General features: G+C 35.1%; 3 protein-coding genes across 4 annotated transcripts; 1 reads left to right on the top strand and 2 right to left on the bottom strand.

Moving 5' to 3' along the window:
* Positions 1-211: 211 nt before the first annotated feature.
* Positions 212-1591, bottom strand: LOC100263385 (remorin). Its single transcript, XM_002271424.5, has 5 exons — positions 1236-1591; positions 996-1046; positions 821-908; positions 670-751; positions 212-579 (listed from the first exon to the last, which is right to left on the bottom strand). Exons 1-5 carry the CDS (start codon positions 1366-1368, stop codon positions 370-372), a joined length of 564 nt encoding a protein of 187 aa, XP_002271460.1. The 5' UTR covers positions 1369-1591; the 3' UTR covers positions 212-369.
* A 10345-nt stretch (positions 1592-11936) lies between these two features.
* On the bottom strand, positions 11937-12609 carry LOC100266714 (nuclear transcription factor Y subunit C-3). Its single transcript, XM_002269323.4, has one exon. It carries the CDS (start codon positions 12442-12444, stop codon positions 12094-12096), a length of 351 nt encoding a protein of 116 aa, XP_002269359.1. The 5' UTR covers positions 12445-12609; the 3' UTR covers positions 11937-12093.
* Positions 12610-20324: 7715 nt separating this feature from the next.
* On the top strand, positions 20325-25857 carry LOC100261513 (uncharacterized). Of its 2 annotated transcripts, XM_010662604.3 has the most exons (9): positions 20325-20777; positions 21116-21316; positions 21402-21524; positions 21711-21748; positions 21851-21959; positions 22149-24416; positions 24655-24810; positions 25070-25179; positions 25321-25857. In XM_010662604.3, exons 1-9 carry the CDS (start codon positions 20700-20702, stop codon positions 25565-25567), a joined length of 3330 nt encoding a protein of 1109 aa, XP_010660906.1. In that variant the 5' UTR covers positions 20325-20699; the 3' UTR covers positions 25568-25857. The 2 variants fall into 2 exon arrangements, with proteins under 2 accessions (XP_010660906.1, XP_010660910.1); XM_010662608.3 differs by lacking the exons at positions 20325-20777; positions 21116-21316; positions 21402-21524; positions 21711-21748 and having other exon boundaries at positions 21875-21964.
* Positions 25858-26343: the final 486 nt, after the last annotated feature.

The following is a 26343-nucleotide window of genomic DNA, read 5'->3' as shown; positions in this document are numbered from 1 at the left end:
TTTGACAATGATTTTCAAAAACTAGTTTTCTGAATCCTGACCAAACTACCTCTTCTCCTATGGATGCCTTGATATCTAGACGATAAATGGATAACCATAAAGCCTTGGATCCGAAACTGAAACAGTGGAAGAGAAAGGCCCAAGGCCCCTAATTCCGAAGAACCTAATAAGCATTGTTTAAAGGAAAGGAGAAGAAAAGCTACAACTAGGCTTATCAGTTATCAACTTATCACAATCCAGCAATGCAAACACGGTTATATGCACAACATAGAAACGAATTCATACATATAAGGAAATCAACAAGCCAAATATACAAAGTAGGCAAACTCATTGCCCCATTCTCATTCTCTGGGTCCTTCAAATTTTAGCCTAAAAATCAAAGCTGCCGAGACATCCATGAAGCTTCTTTGGTGCAGTTCCTGACGCACGGTATTTGGCAGCTGCCTCCTCTATCTTGAGAAGATTTTCCCTGCGCTTGGCTTCAATCATTGCCCTCTTTTCTTCGGTTGCCTTGTGGATTTCAGCGATCTTGTTCTTCATTCTCTCTCCATATTCTGCCTTCTTCTTCTCCAATTTTTCCTGTTCTTGTCAGAGTTTTATCATGACAATGTTCATCCCAATGACAATAATTAACAGGGAAGAAGAAGGAACCCAACAAAGTTGTTTTACCTCCATCTTCTTCAGTTGAGCCTCTGCAGATGCTTTCATGCTATTCTCCCATGTTCCAGTCGCCGACTGCATTTTATGTGCCCTGCTCATCAAGCTGTAATTAAAACACACACAAACTCAATTCTAGCTACCAACTTGGAAGTTCTCTTACCTGTTCTCTGCTTTGGACTTTTCGCTTTCTTCCCATGCTTTGATCAAGGCCAACCTCTTCTCGGTTTCGATTGCAGCAAGCACAGCATCTCAAGAACCAAAATTGAAGTCAGTCGTTTTTTTGTGAATCCAATCTATGAATAATGAAAGTAAGTTCAGTGATGACTTATATTTACCTCTTTCAGCCGTTGCTCCTGAGTTTTTCTCATTGGGGTTGTCTGTTGCCTCTGTGCAAATGAAGAAGTATTTTGACATGTTAAGAGTGTGAAAGAATGGAACTCGTATAAGGATATCTCAAATGTTGTTTTGAAAAGCATATTTAGCATTCATTCAAAAACTCCTTATTGTATGTTTGGCCACTGAGAAAATTATAAGCCTAAAAGAAGATAAACTAGGAAAGGAGAGGAAGAGAGTACTTTCAACATTGGCAGATGTTTTTGAACGAGAGACCTTGTCCACAGGGTCGGGCAGTGGAATCACACTCTTCTCTTGAGCTTGGTCCTCTGTAGCTACCTCACTTGTATCTTTCTTTGCTTCCTCTGCTCCCATGATTCCCACGAAAGCCCGAAAACAGAACTCACCAGAGAAAAGGAAAAACACTTTCGATGTTTTGGAAACAACCAAAGCAGATGCGATCTCCAAAATATGATGGTGGATACAAATAGGAGATGGAAAATGGGGCCAACCAAAATTGTATGTACAAGAGCTTGCCTGGATGGTGTAATCTAGTACCCTAGCAATCTGTAGTAGAAAATGACGATTAGGAATCACCTGGTCCCTAGCACAACTACTTTGATGCCCACTTAATCCTTTGGCAGTACCTTTTTGGCTTCAAAGTAAAATCATGTCATCTTTCTTGGCCTTTTTTTTTTTTTAATGAATCATAAATAGGAGGAGGACAATCCAATTTACCCAAAAATTTAAGCTCCATTGGGAAGTGTTTTGAAAAACTGTTTTTAAAAAACTGTTTTCTATGATGATTTGTAAAACAAAAATGTTTTAACATGTTTTTTATGTTTTAAAAATAAAATTTACATATAATGATTTATTATATTTATTTTTCATATTTGTATAATTATCTTTTAAAATAATTCTCACAAGACAACTAAAACCAATTAAAAGATATTATCTTATAACAATATATTTTTTGTTTTCAAAAAACATAAAATTTGTTTTCTATTTTCTTATTCTCAAAAGTATTTACTTTTTATTTTTATTTTGAAGAACAAAAAACTATTTTAAAAAACAGTTTAATTATCAAATAGCTTTAGTAACCTCTTATGATTTCTCAATTCTCAATTGGGTACATTCATCAATGGATCAGGGTTTTCATGGCAATGGTTAGTTCTAGTTTGGTGAGAATTTTAGTTCAATGGTGATGGGTATGGGTCATGCTTAAGAAGGAAGGCAATTTAACTACCAGAAGCAGGTTGTGGGATTATTCAATCACCATCCTAGCTATCCCTTTGAAATTGAACAATACCTAAACACACACACACACACTATGGCCTTACAAAAAATTTAAACATCACCTAAAACTAAGCTACTAATTTGAGCCTAAATCAGCTATTTTTTTGGCTTCATAACTATCTGTTGGGTTTAACTATTAGACCCACCTCACCCACCATTGGATCATATTTCACATTCCTTCTCTCTTCTAGATGGCATATAGGCAACCTTAGGATTTAACTATTAGACCCACCTCACCAACCATTAGGATCATATTTACTTCACATTCTTACCAAATTCAAGACCATATATATACAACATAAGCTTCACCTGATATGGTTATGTTTTAGTTAAATTCGGTTTGATGCACATTATTAGTCAATTATCTAAGAACCTAATCTTTTGGATCAAATTTGTAGTTTAACATGATATTTGAGTCTCGATTTTTAAAAATATCGGTTAAAAATCGACAGGACATTAAGACTTTAACCCAAGTCGACTCTATATATTAACCCATGTTTTTCGAAAATATCAATTTTAATATATATTTTTGTGAGATATGGTAAATAAGGATTGAATGAGAAAAAATAAATAAATTGTATTTAAATTAATTGTTCCTACGTTAAGGGGTGATAGAAGAAGTGGTGTGAAGGCCGGTGGAAATGGTTAAATATTGCCATGATGAAGTGGATGGGATTAGAATTGGAAGTTGGAGGGTATCATTGAAACAACTAAAAAGTCAGGGCCCACCCATTTCAGTGAGCTGAAAGTTGGTACATGTAATAATCAGCTGGCATGCAAAACCCACCTAATTAATCATGATTCTAAAGCTTCATGGATTTCTGTAGCTAACAGTTAAAAATCATTCATTGTAATATCTTCTGTATACCAAAATTGACATCGCATGTCACTTGACGCAGAACTTAGGGGCAATTCAGAGGTTGCAAAGGGTTTAGCATATGAACAAGGCCATGGGCAATGATTGATTGGACTATTGGGCTAGGCCCATATGGGTTTCAGCCCATGAGATTTTTTTAAGCCCACATTTTGGGTTGTTCTTTTAGGTGTCTTAAAGCCCAAATATAGATAGCATCTAGAGATTCTTTGATGCATGGAAGAACCGAATTAAATATGTCCGGAAGAGAGAAAAGAAGAGGCAATATTCTACAACTGATGGTACAAGTTAAGGTGTGAAGATGAAGTTTTTGTAAGTGATTCTTTCAACTTTGTGTATGAAAATCTTTTCTTAGTCTCTTAACTTTTTTTTTTTGACTTTGTATTTCTATGACTATGGGTTTTCATCCTACATACTAATGTATTTTTATTACTCTATAGTTAAGGTTTTTTTTTTTTTTAATTAAAAATAATTTGTTTCCAAATTTCAGATGATTTGTTTTTAAAATTTTTGTTGATTTATTATTTATTTTTAAATTTTTTTTTTGCTAAACATAAGAAAATCAAAATATTTTATTTTTAAAATATTAAAATAACCTATTAGTTTTTCTTTACTTCTTAATACTTAATAGAGATAAAATATTTTAAAAATAAATACTTAATATAATTAAATACTATTTAAGTTTAAATTCTATTTAAAATTAAGTAAAAAATATAAACACCATTATTTTTAATTTTTATAGGACTAAAAGAAATTATGCTTTTTTATTTTTTTAACAAAGTTTATAAAATTTTATATGAATTTTCACTCATTACATATGTATCGTATTTTGATTTTACGAATGTATCGGATATACTTCGATTTTAGTATTTTACATTATTGGTATTTTGTAAAAATTAATTAAAATTTTGAAAATAGTAAGAGAAACCGTAAAAAATTATATAAGGAAAAAAAATAGACATTTTAAAGTGTTTTTTTTTTTTTTAAGATGATATATATATATAATTTGTCGTATTTGATATTAATATCCTCGATAAAAAATATAAATTTTATAAGTATATATTTTTTATTAAAAATATTGAAATATTTAAAAATAAATAAAATATCAATAAAATATTTGAAAAAAATCAAAATTTTATATCAACATCCATATTCGGAGATATCGAGGATAAATCGGTGATGTATAGAGAGATATTTGAAATCTTATTCCAACAACCATGATCTTAGCCCCCACCTTCCCAACGACCAAAGACTATGGACTTGAAATGATACTGAAACATGTGACATTTCATGTCTGGTGGTACGCACCGGCACCGATGACTAAGAGTAACAGAGCCCATTGTAAGTCAAGCGTGACCCACCGTTTGGACCGACGCTATAATAATAGTAATACTCATAATACAAAATATAATTATTTAACACCTAAGGTTCAACCATTTTGAGTGGCTATATATTTTCTCGAATGTGGTGAAGTTAGCGTTAAGCCCATCGAGTGTTGCCAAATTTCAAAGCAACTCTCACGTGGCTGCACGTGACGTGCTTGCTCCTCTGGTTCCCAATCCCATGTCCTCCCACCGAAACACCAAAAACCAAAGCTTGGAAATTGATACGGACTTTCTTCTCCCTCCACTCGTCCAAACGATGATTATGGTTCTCTTTAATTACCATTATAACCTATTTCGAATTGTTTTTTCAGAGAATTAAAAGTTTTCAAATATTTTGATGCCCTTTTTGAAAAATAAATAAATGAAAAATAGACACTAAATAAAATTTTACAGTAAAATATAAAGTTTGAATTAATGATGAAGTTAGAAAATGAACTGAGAAAATGGTAAAATACGATAACATATTTCAAAAGGGTATAAATGAATCAATTTATCAAGTGTTGTAATGATAATGAATGAGTTTTTTCCCTTTTCCTAAGGGGTATTTCCTTTCGTGAACACCATGTGGTTTCGTTCCGGGTTTGAACTAGCATTTATAAAATTTATTTTTACATTTTTGATAAATGATTTATTAATAAAACATTTGATGAGACAAGTTATGATTTTACTACTTATTTTAACGGGCAAAGCTCGATGACTTGATTATGATTAATTGAAAAGTTAGTGGGGACTTAGTGGACTCAACTTAATAAAGAAAAATCAACTCATAATATATTAAAAAATTAACTTCCATCATTAATTAGTTTAATTATGATTATATAAGTCGGTGAACACGATCTTATCCCAAATTAGTCAAAAAGGGTTTTGGAAAATACCATGCATCTCATGTATTTTCTCTTCAATTTTGGTCATGCTTGTCTTTGTTTGGAAGACTTTTTGGTACGCTAATAGCTTCTATATGTCAAGAATTTTGCACCCCAATATCTAAAATGGATCTTGATCATTGTAATTTAATGATTAAGACATTTACCTTTGATTAATGGTAAAAAAAAGGTGTCATAATTAACAAATCTCGTATAATTACTTTTAAATTATTCTTTTATAAATACGAGTTCACAAGTTTCATTCACTTTTTGTACAAATATAGGAATTTTAAAAATATTAAAAATAATTTTAGAAAAAACCACCATTATTCCTATTAAATTAGATTTCACAAAAATTTATCAGTTTAAAAGACGGGTTTAATATAAAAATAGAACAAATAAGAGTAACATGCAACATAATTAAAAGTCTTGTATTTTAAAATTTAGGTTTTAAATGATATTTTTTTTAAATAAAATCCCTAGTTTCATATTGTAATTTTAATTATAATTTACTTCTATATAATATCTAGAAGGTATTCCATCCAAGTTTAAGAATCAACCTTGAATGATTAAATTGTAAGAATAAGAGCTTGTTTAATTTCATTGTATGGCCAACAAATGTCCGAAATGTCTTCTAGTGTTGCTCCCACCACCTAGGGGTGTTATAGGAATTATATATATATATATATATATATATCACACATTTTCATCCCTTTATTTATGACTTATGACTTGTACCACCTTTTTAATTCATTGTTTTTTTAAACTTATTTTAATTGTTTCGATTTATTTTCTAAAAATTATTTTAAAAAATAATTATAAACAATGATTAAAAATAAAATATTATAAATAAAAGATTTTTTAAGAAATATTTTAAAACACAAAAAAGATATCAAAATTATTCTAAATTCTTAAATAAACTTTTATTTTTAAAAAGTATCATACAACTAATCATAAAAACATTTTTTAAAATTATTTTTTGAAAACAATTTTCAAAAATATTCCCAAATCAACATTTATTTTCTTATGCTTTTTTATTTATTTTTTTATTATTACTATTATTAAAAAATATAAGGGAAACTTGTGTTTTGATGGGATCATTTGGTAAATATATATTTTGAGAACCCAACTTTTTGAAATCTGAAAACCAGTTTTTAATTGAAAAATTATATCATTTTTATGTACTTTGAGTCGGCTACATTTTTTATACTAAGATTGCCTTTTTTTTTTTTTCCTCCCTTAACCACCATCTGCCTCTCCCTCTCGTGAAACTAGCCGACCGACGTCATCAGCGGCCGCCACTCACACCTCGTTTGATTCCCAAGAAAATCCATCCCCCATTCGATTTCCCGGAAAATTCATCATCGTTTGCTTTCCGAAAAAATCCATGCAAAACCCCCAAGGAAATCCAAAACAATTGTTTTTTTTTTGCTCTTTGTGTTTTCTGGATCTGTTCTAGGGGTCTCTTTGTTGTTGTGCCATTGGATTTAAATTTCACAAACTCTAAATCCACGATTTTTGAGTCAGGCTGAAAAACACAATCTTTGTCTGTCGGCCAGTGAGAGGTATGAGTGGCGGCCGGTGATGACGCCGGCCGGCCGGTTTCACGGGAGGGAGAGGCGGATGGTGGGTACGGAAAGAAAAAAGAAAGAAAGAAAAGGGCAATCTCGGTATAAAAAATGTAACAAGCTCAGAGTGCATAAAAAAGATATAATTTTTCAATTAAAAACTGGTTTTCAGATTTCATAAAGTTGGATTCCCAAAAGTATATATTTGCCAAATGATCCATCAAAACACAAGTTTCCCAAAATATAAAACATAAATATAAAAAATATTTTTTATTATATATATATATATATATGAAAATTTCATGTACCATCTGTAATAGCAACGGGAGGAACTATGGTATCATCACCGCTAACAGTTCAAGTACAGTTATGGATGTACTCGATTCATTACGATTGAAAGACTTTGAAGCATTAGCAATACTGAAAATGATATAATATTGCAGCTTCTTCTTCCACCATGAATCCAAATTATGGTCTTCACTTCTTCTATCAGAAATACCATGATTTTTCATGATGCAAGGACACAGGCTGCCGTCCTGCTGAGAACTTAATTCTGTGATTTTGATCATGATTGTGGTTAGTGCAGTTGGCAAAGTCCTAGTACTCCTGAAAGAAATCGACATGAATCACTTAGTTTACTACACAAAACCCAAACAATAAAGTATGTGAGACACCGAACTTGCCTCGGGTTCAACCCCTGTTTGTGAGGAACACATGTAGCTCAAGCACCCTCTCTCTCTCTCTCTCTCTCTCTCTCTGCGATCGTACGTTATAGAGTAAGCAAAGAGTCAAAAAGTGGGCTTTATGAAAACCGACCGCATCTAGGTCTGCTGCATGCCTCTTCATAAGTAGAAACTGTTGCTTGTTTAAACCAAAACATGGGGGGCATAAGCCCATAGATTCCCATCTCCACTCCCCCTTTAAATACCGCTTTTACTTCTTTCTCCCACTACCTCTTCTACACTCCTATTCTCATCAGCTTTCTTCTCTACTACCTAGATCTTTATAAATTGTTCTGTCAGATTTTGGAATTATCCCCATGGATGTATTTATTCCTGAGGAGTATGTCGTGAGGAGAAGGATGGAGAGAAAAGCAGCTGCTGGGACCGGAAACAGGTCGGAGATGGTGCAGGAATCCGACAGGAGAATGGAGAATGAGAAGAAAGTACGGTCGCCCACGTTCCGGGTTGAGAAGAAAGAGCTTTTGGGTCAAAGTGAAAACATCGTCTTCAACTGCTTTTCAGCATAAAAGAGTTGGCCAAGGATTATGAGCCTATGGTTTTTTTTTTTGATGAAAATTTTGTTATAGATATAAATATGTACATTGTGATCTTGAATAGAAGGATGGGTGCTTGTCTTTATGATTATTTTTCTTTGGTTACAAATTGGGATTTGTGATTGATTGAATTTTGGCACTTCTGTTGAGAGAGTTTCCTCACAAAATAGCATGATCATGTTGGGCTGGGCCATGGTGCTTTAGGGCCCGGTACTGGGCTTCTCCACCAATCCAAACCATAGGCATGGATCATGAATAAAAAACTTCCATTTTGGAAATGGGGACGTTTATTGTCGGCAATCCACCTTTTGTTTTTCCCTTTATTTGGCTTTAGTTTCACTTTCTCCTTTGTTTTACTTCTTTTTGTTCAATCACTTCCATGTTTGAAGGGGAAAGAGAACTTGGAAGCATTGAGATTTTTAATGTTATATATAAGATAATGACGTAAGCAGCTTCTGGGAAAGAGAGCAGTTCTGCCATGAAAATGACAAAAGAAGCTTGCATGGGTGTGGGTTGGGGGTTCACTTTTTGCCCGGAAGCTGCATGGTTTCTCTATTTAATTACCATGGGCTAGCTTTGTGGGTGAGTTTGTTCTCTGTTTTTGAAGTGTTGAAACCATGGTCACTCATAGCATCTTACGGAGAACGGAAAAAACCATTGAACACTAAAAGTGAAATAAGTAACGCTACTAGCCGTTTAATAAGTGCTTTTACCTTAAAAATTATTATATATAAAAAAAAAATCCTTTTGAAAAATTACTTTTAATATTCTTTTTTGGAAAAACACTTCATGGTTCCAACCAGAAAAACACTTTCAAAAAATTTACTATGATTTTAAAAATCATTTAGAGTCTAAAAAGTGTTTTACACTATAAAAAAAAAAAAAGTGTAATCAAATATTTAAAAAAAAAATTAGAAAATACTTTTAAAATCTGAAAACTCACTTATAGTTTTTGAAAATTACATTGTTTTTTGAAAACATATTTTATGAGAAATCGTCTTAAAAATACTTCTCAAAAAAATATCTCCATTAAAAACACTTCCATCGTTGTCAAATGTATTATAAGTTAAACAACAATAAAAAAATTAGGGTATAAAAAAATTAGGGTTTTATGTCGGCTTTTAAGAGAAAACCTTTTCTAAGAAATTCGGTGAAAGAAAAAAAAAAGTTGCATATGAAGAATGAGGAATCCAAAGCTATATACTTTTCATTTTTAGATAATTTTTATTATATTGTTCGTTAAAAAAACTAGTTAGATGTTGAAGCCTCGCGTCACCGGGGCCATTGCAGCTGCCAGATGGACGCGCCTCCTCAACTGAAGATGGTACCCGCTTCAATCGACCTGCAAAAGATGTCCGGACACACCCTCTGATGGTTTTGTTAGCCTTTATCTTTAACGTTTTGTGTATTCTCTTTTGGGTCCTCCTCTGTTGGGCAAGATGTCCGGACAGGGGGTCCGGACACATCCCTGTCTTTTCGCTCTACAGGCGACGGGGTGTAGACTATGACAGGTTGTTTGAAGTGACTCAGGAGGGTCCCGTCGAGCATGCTTCTGACAGTGTAGACAATGATGGCCTGTGTTTCGCAACCAAGACTTTTGGTTTAGACGCTAGCACTGGGTCCGGACAAGATGTCTGGATAAGAGAGTGAGGTCATCCGAATGACGAGTTTAAGAATGTCGTATGCCCCCTTGAGGGAGTCTGGATAGAGAGTTGATGTGCCACGTGTCCCATGGAGGAATGCTCTACGGGGTTACCACGTGGGTGTTTGGGGGTGGTCCCTACAATGCCCCCCTTTTAACCTGGCTATTTTGTCCGGGCAAAAAAGACGAGTTAAAAATGATGCATTTAACCCCTTCGTTTCTTTTTGGGGTTTACATGACATGTGGTGCTGAGAGAGGGGAGGTATTTATGGCAAGCCGCCGTCCTTGGGATGATTTCCAGGTGGCATGTCGTTTCAATAACAATGTGATTAGGCACCTGGTCGTTTGGAGTACCGAGGAGTCTCATCCCATAAATAGGGAATCCAGCCCCCGTGGCTGCATTTTTCCTTCTGCTTCTTTGTGCATCTAGTCATTGACTGAGCATCGCCTTCTAGGGTTTCTGTCAGCGGTGTCCCTTTCGCGACTTCTCGACCGGTGCATTTGGGCGATTGTATCTCGGCTTTCGTTCCAGTTGCAAGCTTATGCCAGGTATGTTTTCTGTTTCTATCATTTCATCTTCAGCTTCCTGTTTCTTCGATTTTCCTTGGCTTGTTGGGTATTTGTTTGCAATTGAGGGTTAGAGGTAATGTTTAGGGGTTTTTGGGGGGTTTGGGGGATTTGCTTTGTTTTGAGCCCACTGTAGCTTCCGTTGCCCCCTTGTCGCCTCTGTGAATGGCTGAATCGTCTTTTGGGTAGAGTTAGGGGTTGGGCTTGGGGAGTTTGGTTATTTTAAGCCTTCTGGGGTGTTGTTCTCAGGGCTGTGGGGTCGGGTAATTCTATTTTGACTGTTGGCATTTCACCATGCAGGTTTTGTCTCAGCCCCACGCTCCACCATGCCTACAAAAAAAGATGTAATTTCGTCCAGCACAGTTGGGCCCAGTGGGAAAAGCGCATCCGGGTAATCCTACTCAGGGAAACCTACTGACAAGCTAAACGAGAGGGGGTTCCGTGAGCGCTTTTGCTTCCCGAACGACATCTTTGTTCAGGTAGTGGACAGGGATGCTATGACCACAGATGTTGAAGCCTCGTGTCACCGGGGCCACTACAACTGCCAGATGGACGCACCTCCTCAACTAAAGATGGTACCCGTTTCAATCGATCTACAAAAGATGTTCGGACAGGGGGTCTGGACACACCCTCCGATGGTTTTGTTAGCCTTTATCTCTAACGCTTTGTGTATTCTCTTTTGGGTCCTTCTTTGTTGGGCAAGAACGCTTACCTTCTTTCACTGTGTGAGAGCCTTTTATAGTGTCAGGAGTTCTGTCTTCTTTAATGGTGGGAAGACTTTTTGGCTTGTCATGATGGTGCTGAGGTGGTGGCAAAGCCATCATTGTCCTACAGGTGGCTGTCAGAATTGTGGGAGGGATGACTTGTTGTCATCCCTGTCTTTTCTTTCTACAGGCGGCGGGGTGTAGGCTGTGACAGGTTGCTTGAAGTGACTCAAGAGGGTCCCGTCGAGCATGCTTCTAGCAATGTAGACAATGATGGCCTGCGTTTCGCGGCCAAGACTTTTGGTTAAGACGCTAGCACTGGGTCCAGACAAGATGTCCAGATAAGAGAGTGGGGTTATTCGGATGACGAGTTTAAGAATGTCACATACCCCCCTGAGGGAGTCCGAACAGAGATTGATGTGTCACGTGTCTCATGGAGGAATGCTCTGCGGGGTTGCCACGTGGGCGTTTGGGGGTGGTCTCGACATAAGAGGAGAGAATTTTAAGTTCAGTCTTATTTATCTTTTTCTTTTGAACCAAACACATGAAGTGTACATAAATTACATAAAAAGAGAAATAGAAAAGGAAAAAAATTATAAATATTTTCGGTTTGCACTCCCTTGTATGTTGGCTTCGTTTTTTTCTTTTTTCTTTTTTCTTTTTATTTTTTAAGAAAAAATATATTGATAAAAAATATATAAAATACTTCTTATTTTATTTTATTTTATATGCTTTCTTAGCATATTGGAATCAGTGGCAGGTGCTAGCTTCTGATCGCAAAATCAAAGGTAGTGATGAAGGCTTTTGGGATGATTATCATAAAATCCCATGCTTGTACAACAAGAGGAATACTCAGAATTAACAAACGCAAACTCAAGAAAATGAAGGAAAGTGAAAGAAAGTTTTTCCAAGACATGCATTCCCATCATCTCTCCATCACAACAGGAGTATCCTCAGAGTTAGCACCAGACTTAGACACCACGTTGACAAGAAAATCAAAGACATCAGTAGCAATAACCGCAGAGGCAACATCTTCCTTGTGAAGTGTCCTCCTCTTTCCCTGCAGTGTCACCTTCCACGACCTCTGAGTTAACTCCTCTATGAACAGCTCACAGGCTTTTGAGAAAATAATCGGAGCCTCCCCAGATATCATCTTCACATCCTCGCCAGACCTCTTCATGATCTTCTTGATCCTGGCCAAGGGCAACAAGTGTGGCCCGGTTCTCCCTGACATCCCACCATTCAATATTCCTGAATACGTCCCTGCTTGTCTCATTCTTTCCTTCAGTTTCTCTATCTTTCACCCTCCCTTTCTCTCAGTGAAAGAAAGAATTGAAGCTCATGGATTGGTGGGTTGGAGGGTTTTGTAAGCTGTTACAAGAGATTATGAGGCATGTGAACGCTAAGAGAAGATTGTGTGGCCGGCCAGGCCTGCTAGGGCCGGCCGAAAATGTGAATATATAATCATATTTTTGTTTTACTTTTGTAGAGCCATACCTTACAATAGGAAAATGGACTTTCGTACCATCCAACAAACAGAAATAAATTGGAAAAATCTTTATATAAGGTTGCCTTGTCGCCCATTTATCATATAATATATGGTTGCACTCAGTTGGGGAATCGAATCCCAGACCTAGTTATTGGCCTCCCTTATGTTTGACCCTTAGGCTAAAAGCCGACATCTTTTATAATTGACAAACTTTACATATGTTTTAGAGATTCCTAAAGACGGTATTGTGTATTAATAAACTTAATACGTACTTTTAATCATACGTAATTTATTTCTAATACCCTTTATTATTATGATCAAATGATAAAAATGCTCGGGTCATAATGTTAATAGCAAATTGAGCAACAATATTTAGCTGATATTAACAAATCCCATTCATATGAAAACAATAATCTTAATCAAAGAAATTAAGAAACCCTAGCTAGCTATTCCTTCTAATGCGTTGAACCCAATATCGCTTTCACGTGTGATATGTATTTTACAAAAGGCACACTAAGCACTTTTGAAATGTCGCATCCAAAATTATTAATTAATCAATAATGGACAAATTAACAAATATCTAAGCTTATAACTTACATAAGATTAGAGTAATGATCTGTTTGGCATCATCAAAAGTGGTTGTTTGAGATTTGGTCCAACTTCGATTATGAAAATAATGTGATTGATCAGTCAGTATTTTTGAAATATAGAAGTGGGGGTTGGTCGAGATACTGCCTATGATTAATACATAAAAAAAGCATGGTCAGAACCTTATGGATTGGTTAGAAATATTCCAAATGTAGATGTTTAGCTTAATCTGCAAGTAATCTTCTCTCCGATTGCTGTCATTATTATTTTAATTTAGTCGTATTTTAGAATATGGTAAAGATCCCAAAGGGCCTTGTGATCATATTGGGCTGTTCGGGTTTTTCTGTACTATTATCAATTGGGCTGCAAATATTTATTGCAGGCCCGTTTACAAATTTGAGCCTGCTGGGTTTCTAAGATGAATGCAAATGCCCACAAGAAAAATACAAATATAAATATAATAAAGGGCAATCACGAGTAAATAAAAAAGAGAAAGGGATGGAAAAATATAAATAATTTTTATAGTGAATTGGTGCAATTCGACTTATAATCATTCTCCTCAAGTTTCAATCTCAAACCAAGGTTCTAATATCAATGACGACTTTTAATTAGACTTTTACGTTGGAATTCTTCCTTCACGCTCTTTTTAAGAAATACCCTATTTTTGAAACAAAAACTTCAACCGAGAACTCACACTTAATGATTTCCTAAGTGATATCTTACACATCACAGTCTCTCGAGCCATACAAAGAAAGAGATGAAAAGTAAAATCTTTGTTACTGGTTTTAATATAAAGGATTACAAAATGATACTCGGATTAATCGTACCCTAAGTAGATATGCAAGTTGAAGAATATTAAATACACTTTTTAATATTTTAACATTCTCATAATGAATAATAATGAATGTAGGATAATTTAAAATTCATCAATTTGGGAGGCCTTAATGTAGAGTTTGGAAGCAAACTAGGCATTGGAGATATTTACTTATTGTTCCAATCAGCCACCTAACTAACCCTTAGATATTAAATGTAGTTCCCATTGACCGTTGCAGGCTTAATGGTTCCACTAGTCAACCTTCTTGTTAAGGTCAAGCCTCCATTTTGGGCCCTTATACAATTTTATGACATAAACGTTGAACTCTTCGAAATATATTAATATAAGGTGACTGTAATTTAAAAAGATACTTGATCTGAAAAAAATTAAGATTAATTTCAATTCAATGTGATGTGTTTTGGTACTTTAAACAAATAGTCTTCAATGATAATAATTATAAAAGAGTTATGGGTATTTTTTAATGGTTGGAGGATTAGGTGGTCCAAATTTGGGCCCTAGTGTGTCCAAATTACAGGCCCAATCACCTGCATCACCTGCATCATCACCACTAGTAGCATGGTGCCATAATGAGCTCAAGACACGCCTTCGCCTTTCCATCCATGTAAGGTCACTTTACGGTCAAATTAATCAATTTGGTTAAAAAACTAAAAACAAATCCCCACCCTTTCTCCATCATTTTCAGGGTAACCAAACAGAACCCGACATTTCCCAAAGGTTAATTTCGTTTGCAGATAAGATCCACGACTCCATCAATCACACACATACACACACTCCATCTGATACCCAAACCCCACTTTGAGAAAGAGAAGATGGTTGTTGCTTTCCTCACGTGACTCCTTTTCAATTTTCTTGGCTGTGTGGCACATGACTTAAAAGTCTTTAGCTAGCACACTGGCTAGGAACCTTTGCATCTATTCCCAACTTTTACTTTCTCCATCCAAGAGATATATTGGAAGCCTCTTTTGGGGAAGCAAAATGGGGCAACCAGATCATCATGAGTTGACATGGGTATTGAAAATTTTGAGCCACTTGGTCTTCTAGTGTGGGTGTGCGTGGGTCTGCCACTTTCAGATGGCCACCTTCTCTTGTCTCCTATGAGTCCACATATGCTCATAATTCAGCTCTCTACTTCGAAAGTGGCCTAGGTTTTTCTCTTTTTAGTGTCTTTACCTATAAGCCAACTTAATGGCACTTCACTAGTTCACTTCATGTGATTATTGTGTCTCCAAAAGATAAAGCTGAAAATCTTAAATCTAGTTCACGTGGATGAAAGAAATGGGAGAAGCTGGCAAGGTTAGTATCTTTATTGGTAATCAACATGTAGTTCTTGAGACAAATTGGTTTGGTTTGCATGCATGGTGGATTTGCTAAATGTGGGGTAATTTAGATTATGCTATGAAGATATTTCTCTCCAATTTTTAGGACTTCGAAATAAAATTAAATCTAAATAAATATGAATCAAATCATTTGTTATAAAAATACTAGATTATGAACCCTTAATTAAAGTATTGAAAGTAAAAACATCCGATAATTAATCAATACATCAAAACATTTTTGATAAAAAAAAAAAAAATGAAGTCATTACTTCAAAATTTTTAATTAGAAAAATGTTTTACTTATTTCAAAAATTACAAAACAAATTTGACATTAATTTATTTCTCATTCGTCGGGAGTTCAAATGCATGAAGAAAGTCATGTATTAATTTTGAGTCATGTATCTGACCACTATCAATTTGAACTCTCCTATTATCCTCATTTATTGATTTTACCTATCTCTCTTCTAATTTTAAGTAAATAATGTATTTAATGAAATTTTAAATTAATAAAAATTAAATATATTTAATATAAATGTAAGAAAAGATAAGTCAAATTAAGATGGTTTAATATGTATTGTTGAGACTCTCAAAGACATTTTTAGATAGCATTTGAGTTTACACCTTATTGGTCTTATATCAATTATTTAAATTTGACAACATGGAATTCATTCTAACCCATAAAGTCAACAAAATCAAGATTAATGATGACTTAAAATTTCAGCATTAAGGTGGGTACATGCCCTAGGAGTCTTGTCTTATAATTGATTTGATTGATAATGTGTAATGTAATCTTCTCTTTCACATCTGTTTTGGGTAAGTTTTTATTAGTACATGTAGTGAAGCCCACAAGCAATAATGACCCATGCTTTCCTAGTAGATTCCCTTGATGATAGCTTAATAATAAGCCCAAAAAGGCTCTTCTCTATTAGGCCAATTGATCCAAATAAAGCTTTAGTTAGGTCATGGGATGTGGAGTATGAAATGGTAAGGGAATGGGAAATATGGAAGGGAGTTGGGAGAGTGAAAGGGGATAAGCCAGAAAGGGATGAGGGTAGTCCTTGTAAGAAAGTAAGAAAGGTTGAAAGGGGACCATCATCTTGGGTGATGATGATGCCCATCTTCTTCCTTCACATCCACATCTTCTCTGCCACCAATCCCTCTATTGGCACCCACCACTTTCTCTTATGTGAAGATGGTGCCCTTTCTCCTAACACTTGCCCTCTTTTTTTTTCTTTTTCTTTTTTTAATTTTAAGTTTTTTAAAGGAGTCACCTTTTCACCATTTATATGGAGTGATTAAACTCATTCTTATTAAAATTGTAATTCTTTTTCTTTTAAATATGTTATTATGATATTTCTAATCCTATATACCAAAAAAATTAAATGATTATGGATGAAAAGATAAATTATGGGGACATAATTTATTTTTTTTAAATGACAAAACATGAGTGATAATTGGCTAAATTATCTCATTGGGGTTGTTTTTGGTACTTAATTATCGACATTGTAACAATTTAATATGATATTAGGAAAAAGTAGGTACTACTTCCCTTGTACCAAACAAAAAATCTTAATAATTTTTTTTTTTTTGTGTGTCAAATCATTTAAAACATTCATTAATTTGATATCTATTATTCATTTATTACTTAATTATTTAGATATTTAATTGAATAATAATTAAAAATCTAAATAATTAAGTAATAAATGGAAATTATGGAAAAATATATCAAATTAGAGGGAGGGGCAAAGCATCATATGAATAGCAGAATACTCCGTGAATTGGTGGAGGAGATTATGATTTATGATGGAAGAGACAGAGTGGGCCTAGAGCATTGAAAGCCTGGGCCCATGGTCTGACTCCCAATGGGCCTTGGGAGGGTGCACCCCATCAGAGAGAAGATATGTGGACCCGATTTGTTGTAGGGAGCAGGGCAGTTAAGTTGGCAGTTGAAGAGGGGAGTTTGGGAAGAAAGCGAGTCAGGACTCAGAACTCAGGACTTGGGGGACAGTTGAGTTGGCAGTGGCGTTTGGATCGTCAAATTGAGTAGTACTAAATTTTCAGACATACATGGGATGAGGGCCGAGGGGTAGTCACTAGTAAATAATAAATACTGGGTGACGGGAGATGCACGCTTAAACTCACGTGGGTGTATTGATTAACTGTGGTTAAGACCAGAAACCAGTGACCAGTGACCACCCCTCACACCCAACATATGAGCAGCTTTAAAGCCAAGTAAAGCTGGACATGAAAGTGAAAGCAACCCACGTACCATACTCCCTCCGATTCTAATATCTCTACCTATTTCCCATTATTTTTCTTCAAATTTTAGCAACCTTTTATATTTCTATAATTTCAATTTCATTTTACAACGAACATATTTTGTATTTTACATTTTCTTTTGTAAGGCTACCATCCTTCCACCAACTCATGTGGTGCACTGTGTTTGTATCGTGTCAAAGTTCAAATATTTAACTACATACCTCAATCCAAATCCGACACAAATAATAATCGTGTAAAAAATATAAACTCAAATACTATCTAATTATTAAATAGGTAACATGTGATGTAACATATTTAAACGATTTAAATCAATCCCTTATTATAATACTTAAATTGAGTTAATCAAATATGAATTAAATAATTTTAAAATATAATTAAGTTAATGACAAAATTATTAAATTAATTAATTTGGATCATATTATTACTTAAGTTGACCAAAAAATTACCTATTTATTAAACAAGTTATATAGGATGACACGAATTTGATTTAAACCCATTTATATTTAACCCAAACTTGCAAAAAATATATTAAATTCATATTGTATTGAAGAATCACAACAAACTTTATTATCATTACCTTTTATTTGCGTCTCTTACAACTTAACAAAAATCTTTATACAAAATATTTTCTCACAGACTTTCTTCATCTCCTTCTGATTTTAGAAATACTATTTTACCAAAAACCACTATTAAGCATAGTCTATAATATTTATATTTATTTCCTTCTCCTAAGTTGAATCATGATACCGTGCTTGAACTGAACAAACATGACAAAGAAAAGGCACCAATATTGTCTTATTTTAAGTATTGGGCATTTCCGTGAATCATTTTTGCCCCCCTGACATGTGACTTTACAGTTATGTAGCTGCGTCATCTCCCACCTAACATGGATTACCAAAACGCGAGGTGGTTACATTTTATACATATGCTCCAAAAGTATAAATACATTATAGTAAAATTTAATATTATCTATCTTATTTAGTGGTTATATACTCAAGGTACTACAATATTACATGTAAAATCTACCACGTGGTTTGCAGTAGGACCACAATTGTACATTTTTCATGCATGAATCTTGAAGGCCATATTCTTTTAGAAATATTAACATTTAATTTGTGTGTCCGTACTACTTTATTATATGATCGCCTGGTTTTAAATTGCACATTCTCCTTGTATAGAAGTACACAAAATTAAATGTTCCAAGTGGGATAATTTTTTTAAAAATCTTTTTTATAATTATTTAATTAAAATTACTGTTTTAATTATGTAATTACAACTCAATAGAGTTGATAATACAAGTCGGTGTAATAACCCTCCTTCTAAATAATACTTTATAATAAAGTTTATATATGATATCCCACATCGAATAGATAAAAAAAATTATGATATTATATAAATAATTTAAAATTATAGTATTACTTGAACTTAGAATAAATAATATTTATATAATTTTCTTAAATATATTAATTTAAGGAAAAGAATTTCATTTAGTTAAAATGTCATTATCTTAAGATTTGAAAAATAAGAAAAATAAATAAAGTAGGTAGGGGGGTTTCATGGTGAGATCAGATCGTACTATATTGTTTTTACTGTAATTACAACTCAATGAAGTCAATATACAAGTCGGTGTAAGAACTCCCCTTCTAGAGAATACTTTATAATAAAGTTTATATATATGATAATTTACTTGGAATAGAGAAAAAAGTTTATGATATTATATAAATATAGATTTTTTTTATCATTAAACGTGTTTTAAAATTGTAATACTATTTAAACTTAAAGTAGATAATATTTATATAAATTTTTTAAATATAATAAATTAAGGAAAAGAATTTCATTTAGTTATAATGTCATTATCTTAAGATTTGAAAAATAAAAAAAATAAATGAAGTACGTAGGGGGGTTTCATGGTGAGATGAGACCGTTGGCGTTACCTTATTCTCTCTTTGCCCGCGGTCCCCCTATGGACTTCGTCGGCACATTAAAATTATATGAGATGTTAAATGACTGTAGTGCCCCTTTATTTTATGATATGCCGATACTATCCTTTTTACTTCATTTTCTAGAATTTATGGCAGAAGTACCCCTACAGATCTTTCCCTAGCTACCTCGTAAATGACTTGAATGCCAAGGTGATCCCTCGAGGATTTCGTGAACGATTTTTGATGTTGGACTCTCGAGGGTGTTTCAGTCTTTTTCTAGCACTTATTAACAAATTTATTTTATATTTATTTTGTAAAAAAAGAAAGAAGAAAAAGTAATAAAAGTGACAGTGGAATACAGCTTAATACAATAATAATTTGTTTTCAGTCAATTATGATCCTTCCTTCTAAAGCTTGGGTGGCGCGTGGTCTATTAACTTATCAAACATATCCTTCCAATTCTACCCTTGGACAGTAACAATTTTAATCAAATATCAAATGATTCAACCCTCAAATGATTCTAAAAATCAGAAGGTTAGTGCTTGGAAATTATGCCCAAACCAGTATAGAGACAAAAAAGTATTCTTTCCAAACAAGCCTTCACCTCACACGCAAGGACAACAGAAGGGTATTTCTGTCCATTGCGTAAATCAATGTCCATTTTCTCCTTGTTTACGAATAGCAGACATCTTTATATAACTTTCAAACGTCTTGTAAATATTTTTTAATTATAGATTATTACAGAAGCTTCTTCTTCAATTTATTTTCCTTTTTCTTTTTTCTTTTCATCTCTTTTTCTCTTTTGATGGGAGACTGGAAGAGTGATGCTGCAGAGATAGAGAGTCAGATGAGTGGGGAGAGGCTTCAGATCTAATGAGACCGGAGCTTCGAATGAGTGGAACTGGGATTGATCAACAGTGTTGACTCGGTGCGCTCTGCAACTTGAATTTGCTCATTTTTGGTTCCGATTTGGTGGACATTGGCGAATTGCGGCGGGGGGTTTAGCCGGAGTCCGATGAAATGAATGTGGAGGTTGCAGGTTGAGCTCGGCGGAGCTTGGATTCGGTTTGAGAAGATGATGAGGTGACTTGGCAAGCGAAGATGTTCAAGTCGGCGAGATGGAGGAGCGAGAAGAGCAAGATCAAGGCTGTGTTCAAATTGCAGTTTCGTGCAACGCAGGTATTGGTAATGTGGTTGAATTTTGTTGAGTAGTGAGTTGAATTGTGCCGCGTTTGGTTGCTGAGAAAAGGTAGGAAAAGAAAAGAGGAGATAATTTCTCGATTTTTCAGAATTGTGTTATTCGGTTTGGTTAAACTTGAGTTTTTCATTGTTTCCTGAAAGTGAACATCAGTAAACAAAAGAATCAGTTTTCTGTTTTTCTTCTCTTTTCTTCCCTTCTCTGAGCAATCAAACTGAAGGTTAGGGTAGAACGTGAATATAAAAGTCGTTATTATAGGAAATATGTGGAATGTGATTGGGAGATTTGAGAACTGAGGAAGTTTAATATGTTCTTTCAGGTGCCTCAGTTAGGTGTGGAGGCATTGTTTCTATCTGTGGTTCCTGCGGATGTGGGAAAGCCGACAGTGAAATTAGAGAAAGCTTGGCTTGAAGGCGGAAGCTATTATTGGGAAAATGCGGTGTATGAAACAGTGAAATTCGTTCAGGACCCCAAGTCGGGGAAGATTAATGATAGAATCTACCATTTTATAGTCTCAAAGGTACAAATATTTGCCATTTTCTCAACTTCTTATGTTATTTGGTATCAAATGTTTATTTTTATAGCTTAATTTTGGGTGGTTGTAGGGATCTTCAAAAGCAGGTCTTGTTGGAGAGGTTTCCATTGATTTTGCAGATTATGCTGAGGCAACAAAGCCTTCCTCTGTTTCTCTTCCCCTGAAGAATTCAAACTCTGGTGCAGTTTTGCATGTTAGTGTTCCATTTCTCTCTCTTATTTATGTTTGTCACAGATTATTTAATGAAGTTCAAAAAATGTTCTTCCCTAGGCTTCTGATTTTTAGTGTCATTGAAAGTTAAGCCCATATCATGAAATGTCTTATTAAGTTCTGCTGGCTGTAGAGATTTTACTGAAATGTGGTGTTGTCCTTCAAATAGGTTTCCATTCAGAGGATACAGGGAAATGTTGATGAAAGGTGAATATGAATCTTTTGATTCTTTTATTTACTTATTCAGGTTTTGAATGTTTGAATCTATCAAAATTGTTTGTGTAATTTCCCTTGAGTGAATTCTTGCAGAGAGGTTGAAGAAAGTGATGATGCCAAAATTAAGTCTCAGGATAAAATCTTGAGGAACCAATTAAGCAATGGTGATGCAGATGGAAGTGTCAAGAGTAATTCTGCTGAAGTAAGGTCTTATCCCATCCAAACAAAGAATACTTCTAGGTTTATTTTATTTTGGTTTTGTTTGAGCAGGGGAAGGAACTAAGAATGTGTCTTTGATTCTAGACATTTGCATAATAGAAGGAATTAAAAACCTCAAAGATATGGATTTTTTCAAGGGAGTTAAACCGTTCTTTTCTTCTCTGTTTCACAGGATGGTCCATTTAATAAAACCACATCCAACATGGAATTGAGCAGCAACCGCAGAGCATCGAGTGGATCTGACATTACACTATCAAGTTCTGAGAGCAGCTCTGGACTTGATACCCCAAGAGAAATTGTATCGAAGAATAATAACATCCATCAGAACCCTACCAGCTTTGTATCTTCTCTGAGCCACACCTCATTGCCTCATCAACCAACTACAAATACACTGGCCACAACATATCAAGAAGATCAGAGGTCACTATGTGAGTGGTCAGTGGCTTCTGATCAGGGAGTATGTACGGATGACTCAATAAACAGTTCTCAAGACATCCTTCCAGGAGAAAGGTCTCAACAGGCTCCAGATGTTGCAATTGAGAAACTCAAAACTGATTTTCTTGTTTTGGCCAGGCAGGCAGAAATGGCAGAGTTGGAATTACAGACTCTTCGAAAGCAAATTGTGAAGGAGAGGAAAAGGGGGCAGGATCTATCTAAAGAAGTTGGTGGCCTGAAAGAGGAGAGAGATGCACTGAAGGCAGAATGTGAAAACCTCAGATCCTTTCAGAAACGTACTGACCAGGCAAAAATAAAAAACAAGTTGCAGTTTGAGGGTGGGGATCCACGGGCTCTTCTTGAGGAACTGAGACAAGAACTAAGTTATGAAAAGGACCTGAACGCTAATCTTCGGTTGCAGCTTCAGAAGACTCAAGAATCAAACACTGAGCTGATCCTTGCTGTCCGTGACCTTGATGAAATGTTGGAGCAGAAAAATCTGGAAATATCCAATCTTTCTGACAAACTGGCAACCACTGAGAATGGGGAAGAACTGAGGGAAGCTACATCAAGATGCCAATCAGACGATGATGAAGAGCAAAAAGCACTTGAAGACCTCGTTAAGGAGCATAACGATGCCAAGGAAGTTTACTTGCTGGAGCAAAAGGTCATGGACCTCTACAGTGAAATAGAGATCTATAGGAGGGACAAAGATGAGTTGGAGGCACAGATGGAGCAGCTGGCTCTTGACTATGAGATATTGAAACAAGAAAACCATGATATTTCATATAGACTAGAGCAAAGCCAGCTGCAAGATCAACTGAAAATGCAGTATGAATGCTCAGCTTCTTTTGCTACCATGAACGAGCTTGAAAACCAGGTTGAGAAATTGGAAAATGAGCTCAAGAAGCAGTCAAGAGAATTCTCAGATTCTTTAGTCACCATAAGTGAACTTGAAACCCAAGTTCGGAACTTGGAAGAAGAACTGGAGAAACAAGCCCAGGAGTTTGAAGCTGATCTTGAAGTTATTACATCGGCCAAAGTTGAGCAGGAGCAGAGAGCCATCCGAGCAGAGGAAGCCTTGAGAAAGACAAGATGGCAAAATGCTAATACAGCTGAGAAGCTTCAGGAAGAATTTAAAAGGCTCTCCAAGCAAATGACATCTACTTTTGATGCAAATGAGAAGGTGGCCATGAAAGCAATGGCAGAAGCCAGTGAATTGCGAATGCAGAACTGTCATTTGGAAGAAATGCTTCAGAAAGCTAATGAAGACCTCCAGTCAATTAGAGATGATTATGAAGCAAAACTGCAAGATCTTTGCAACCAATTGAATTTGAAGACAAGCCAGTTGGAACAGCTTCTGTTGGAAACTGAGGATAAATCCAAGCAGCTCAAACATCAAGAAAAGCATGAGCAGGAATTTCATGGAGTTCTCTCACAGGAGATCATTACACTCATGGCTGAGATAGAAAGGCTCACAGAAGAGAATGGTTTACTTTCTGAACTGGCAGAACAGAATGAAAGTTTGAGAGCAGAGTTTCAACAGATAAAGATGTCAGCAAAGAAAACTGAGATGCTGGTACAAAGAGGGATAATGGAAAGAAGTGAACTTGAAAAGACAATTGCTTTGCTGCGGAAGGAAGCAGAAAAGTTGCTGGAGGAACTAAATGGTATGACATATCTAAAGGATGAAAAGGAGACCCTACTTGGAAATTTACAAGCTGAGTTGGAAAACCTTAGAGCTCGATATAATGAAATGAAACGTTCTTTGTTTGAGGATGAGACTGAGAAAGAGAAACTCAGGAAGCAGGTTTTTCAACTAAAGAATGAACTCAAGAAGAAGGAAGACGCATTCAACACTGTTGAGAAGAAGCTCAAGGATAGCAATGGACGTGGCCCTATTTCTGATGGAACAAAAGCGACTCCAAAAAACAATAAAGCTGCTCCAGTTCCTCGTGGCTCTAAAGAGGTTGCAAGTCTGAAGGAGAAAATAAAATGGCTCGAGGTAAATTTGCAACTCAAAGTAGCATAACAGAAAAGAGTTCTGAGTAGCAAATGCTTAGAGTAAATGGTAGACCAGGTGTAGAATGCTACTGTAGAGACCACAGAACAGACTATTTTGCAACATTACCCATCCCACACAATCTGAATATGTTGAAATTTTTATCGTAGTCTTAGTCATTACTTGTTAAAATTATGATACTAAATGACATAATGTACTGATGAAGTTTTACATCTGACAGGGACAAATAAAGCTTAAGGAAACTGCTCTAGAAAGCTCAACTAATTCATTTTTGGAGAAGGAAAAGGACCTTCAGAATAAAATTGAAGAACTGGAAAGCAGAATGGAAGATCTCAACCAAAGTAGCAAAAGCTTTTGTGAATACCAACTCCAAAAGGTTAGCAACTCTGTATTCAATATTGCACACTGGGATTTATTAGTTTAGGGGTGTAGTTATCAGCATGTTCAACCATTGTGAGAGTAATTTATTAGTTGTTTTCAACAACTGTGAATCTACAATAGCATTGGTGGCATTATTTGCAGTGAAAATAGTTGAGTTGGATAGTCGTCCCAAGTCAAACTTGAGTTAGCTTTTTAATATCATCCAATGTAATAGTAAGCAAAAATTGAGGAAAACTCATTGATTTGGAATACAGGTAGCTTTGAATGGTGATATGCCTGGAGAAATAAGAAGTGCGGCTGAAAATTTGACCACTACAGCATTAATGTCCAAAGAAAATGGGATGGGGATGCCGCTAATTGAGAGGTATGAATGACTAAATGGAAGAAAACTTTATTTCTCTTAGTCAATTTTGTTCACCTTTGCTCCATGAGCATGATTGCAATAAAACTGTTTTAGACCTTTTCTTGCAGCAATTTACTGGTTGTTTATTTGTTTGTGTGACAGTAAGGATGAAATTTTATTGGAGGAACAACCCAAAGCCTCTGCTATGACCATAAGAGAACAATTTGAACTTGATGATTTGTTAATGGAAATGACATCATTGAAGGAAAAGAACAAATCCATGGAAGGTGAACTGAAGGAAATGCAAGAGAGATATTCAGAGATAAGTCTCAAGTTTGCTGAGGTAGAAGGGGAAAGGCAACAGCTGGTAATGACAGTTCGCAACCTCAAGAATGCTAAGAAGGGCTAAATTTTTTTCCCTGAATTACAGGAAGCTGGACACCATGTATAGATTAATCAGCAGGCTGTCTCTATTGGAGTCTTGGCAAGAATAAAACATTATGTATATGGGTTATATATAGATCAATATCTTCCTCTCTTTCAAGTTCTATTTGTCATAATACAAAAAATACAAGTAGTTTCGAGTGTAGGTTTTGCTTCCCTGGGCCGATGCACGCTTCTGTAATGTCATTAAATCTTGTCTTGACAAATGTTATATTCCTATAATTAATATATTCTTTTCATTTTTTGTGGTGAAAATGATTCACATTAGCAGTTTTTTTCTCCTCTTTGCTAGTAATATTGGTATGAATGACTCAATTGAACTTCTGAAGGCTTAACATCAACCACCTTGAGGGCTTGGCACCAACCACTTTCAACCATGCCTGTTCGATCCATTTCACTCCACTATAATTCAAAAGCCACCAACTCTTTACTAGATTTCACAAATCAGAACATGCATACCCTTCTTATTTTATTTTGTTTAGCTGTACTATTTGTAGCAATTTGATATTCTCCAAGCACTTGAGAGATTTTTTGCCATTTTGCTTGATTTGTACAGAACCTCGTCTTGGGTGTTGTTTTCACCGTTTAGGTGACAATCCATTGATGTGAAAACCCTGATTTGAAATTATGGGTTGATGCTCTTTATTGACCATTTTTGCAGCAAATTTTCAATATCTCGTAATGCAAATTAGGTCTGTTTGTCAACTTGGGCTCTATGAGGTCTAAACAATTCTCCAAGAA

Source organism: Vitis vinifera, chromosome 2 (genome assembly GCF_030704535.1).
Source record: "Vitis vinifera cultivar Pinot Noir 40024 chromosome 2, ASM3070453v1".
NCBI classification, from domain to species: Eukaryota; Viridiplantae; Streptophyta; class Magnoliopsida; order Vitales; family Vitaceae; genus Vitis; species Vitis vinifera.
The sequence above is the reverse complement of the archived record's forward strand: the minus strand, read 5'-3'. Positions and strand labels throughout refer to the sequence as shown.

Coding starts and splice junctions, on each gene's coding strand:
- LOC100266714 (XM_002269323.4), bottom strand. CDS start 12,444: ATGAGACAAGCAGGGACGTATTCAGGAATATTGAATGGTGGGATGTCA.
- LOC100263385 (XM_002271424.5), bottom strand. CDS start 1,368: ATGGGAGCAGAGGAAGCAAAGAAAGATACAAGTGAGGTAGCTACAGAG. Junction 909..995: donor AGGAGCAACGGCTGAAAGAG/GTAAATATAAGT, acceptor TTGGTTCTTGAG/ATGCTGTGCTTGCTGCAATC. Junction 580..669: donor CTCAACTGAAGAAGATGGAG/GTAAAACAACTT, acceptor TGACAAGAACAG/GAAAAATTGGAGAAGAAGAA.
- LOC100261513 (XM_010662604.3), top strand. CDS start 20,700: ATGTTCAAGTCGGCGAGATGGAGGAGCGAGAAGAGCAAGATCAAGGCT. Junction 20,778..21,115: donor TGCAGTTTCGTGCAACGCAG/GTATTGGTAATG, acceptor ATGTTCTTTCAG/GTGCCTCAGTTAGGTGTGGA. Junction 24,417..24,654: donor AGAAAATAAAATGGCTCGAG/GTAAATTTGCAA, acceptor TACATCTGACAG/GGACAAATAAAGCTTAAGGA.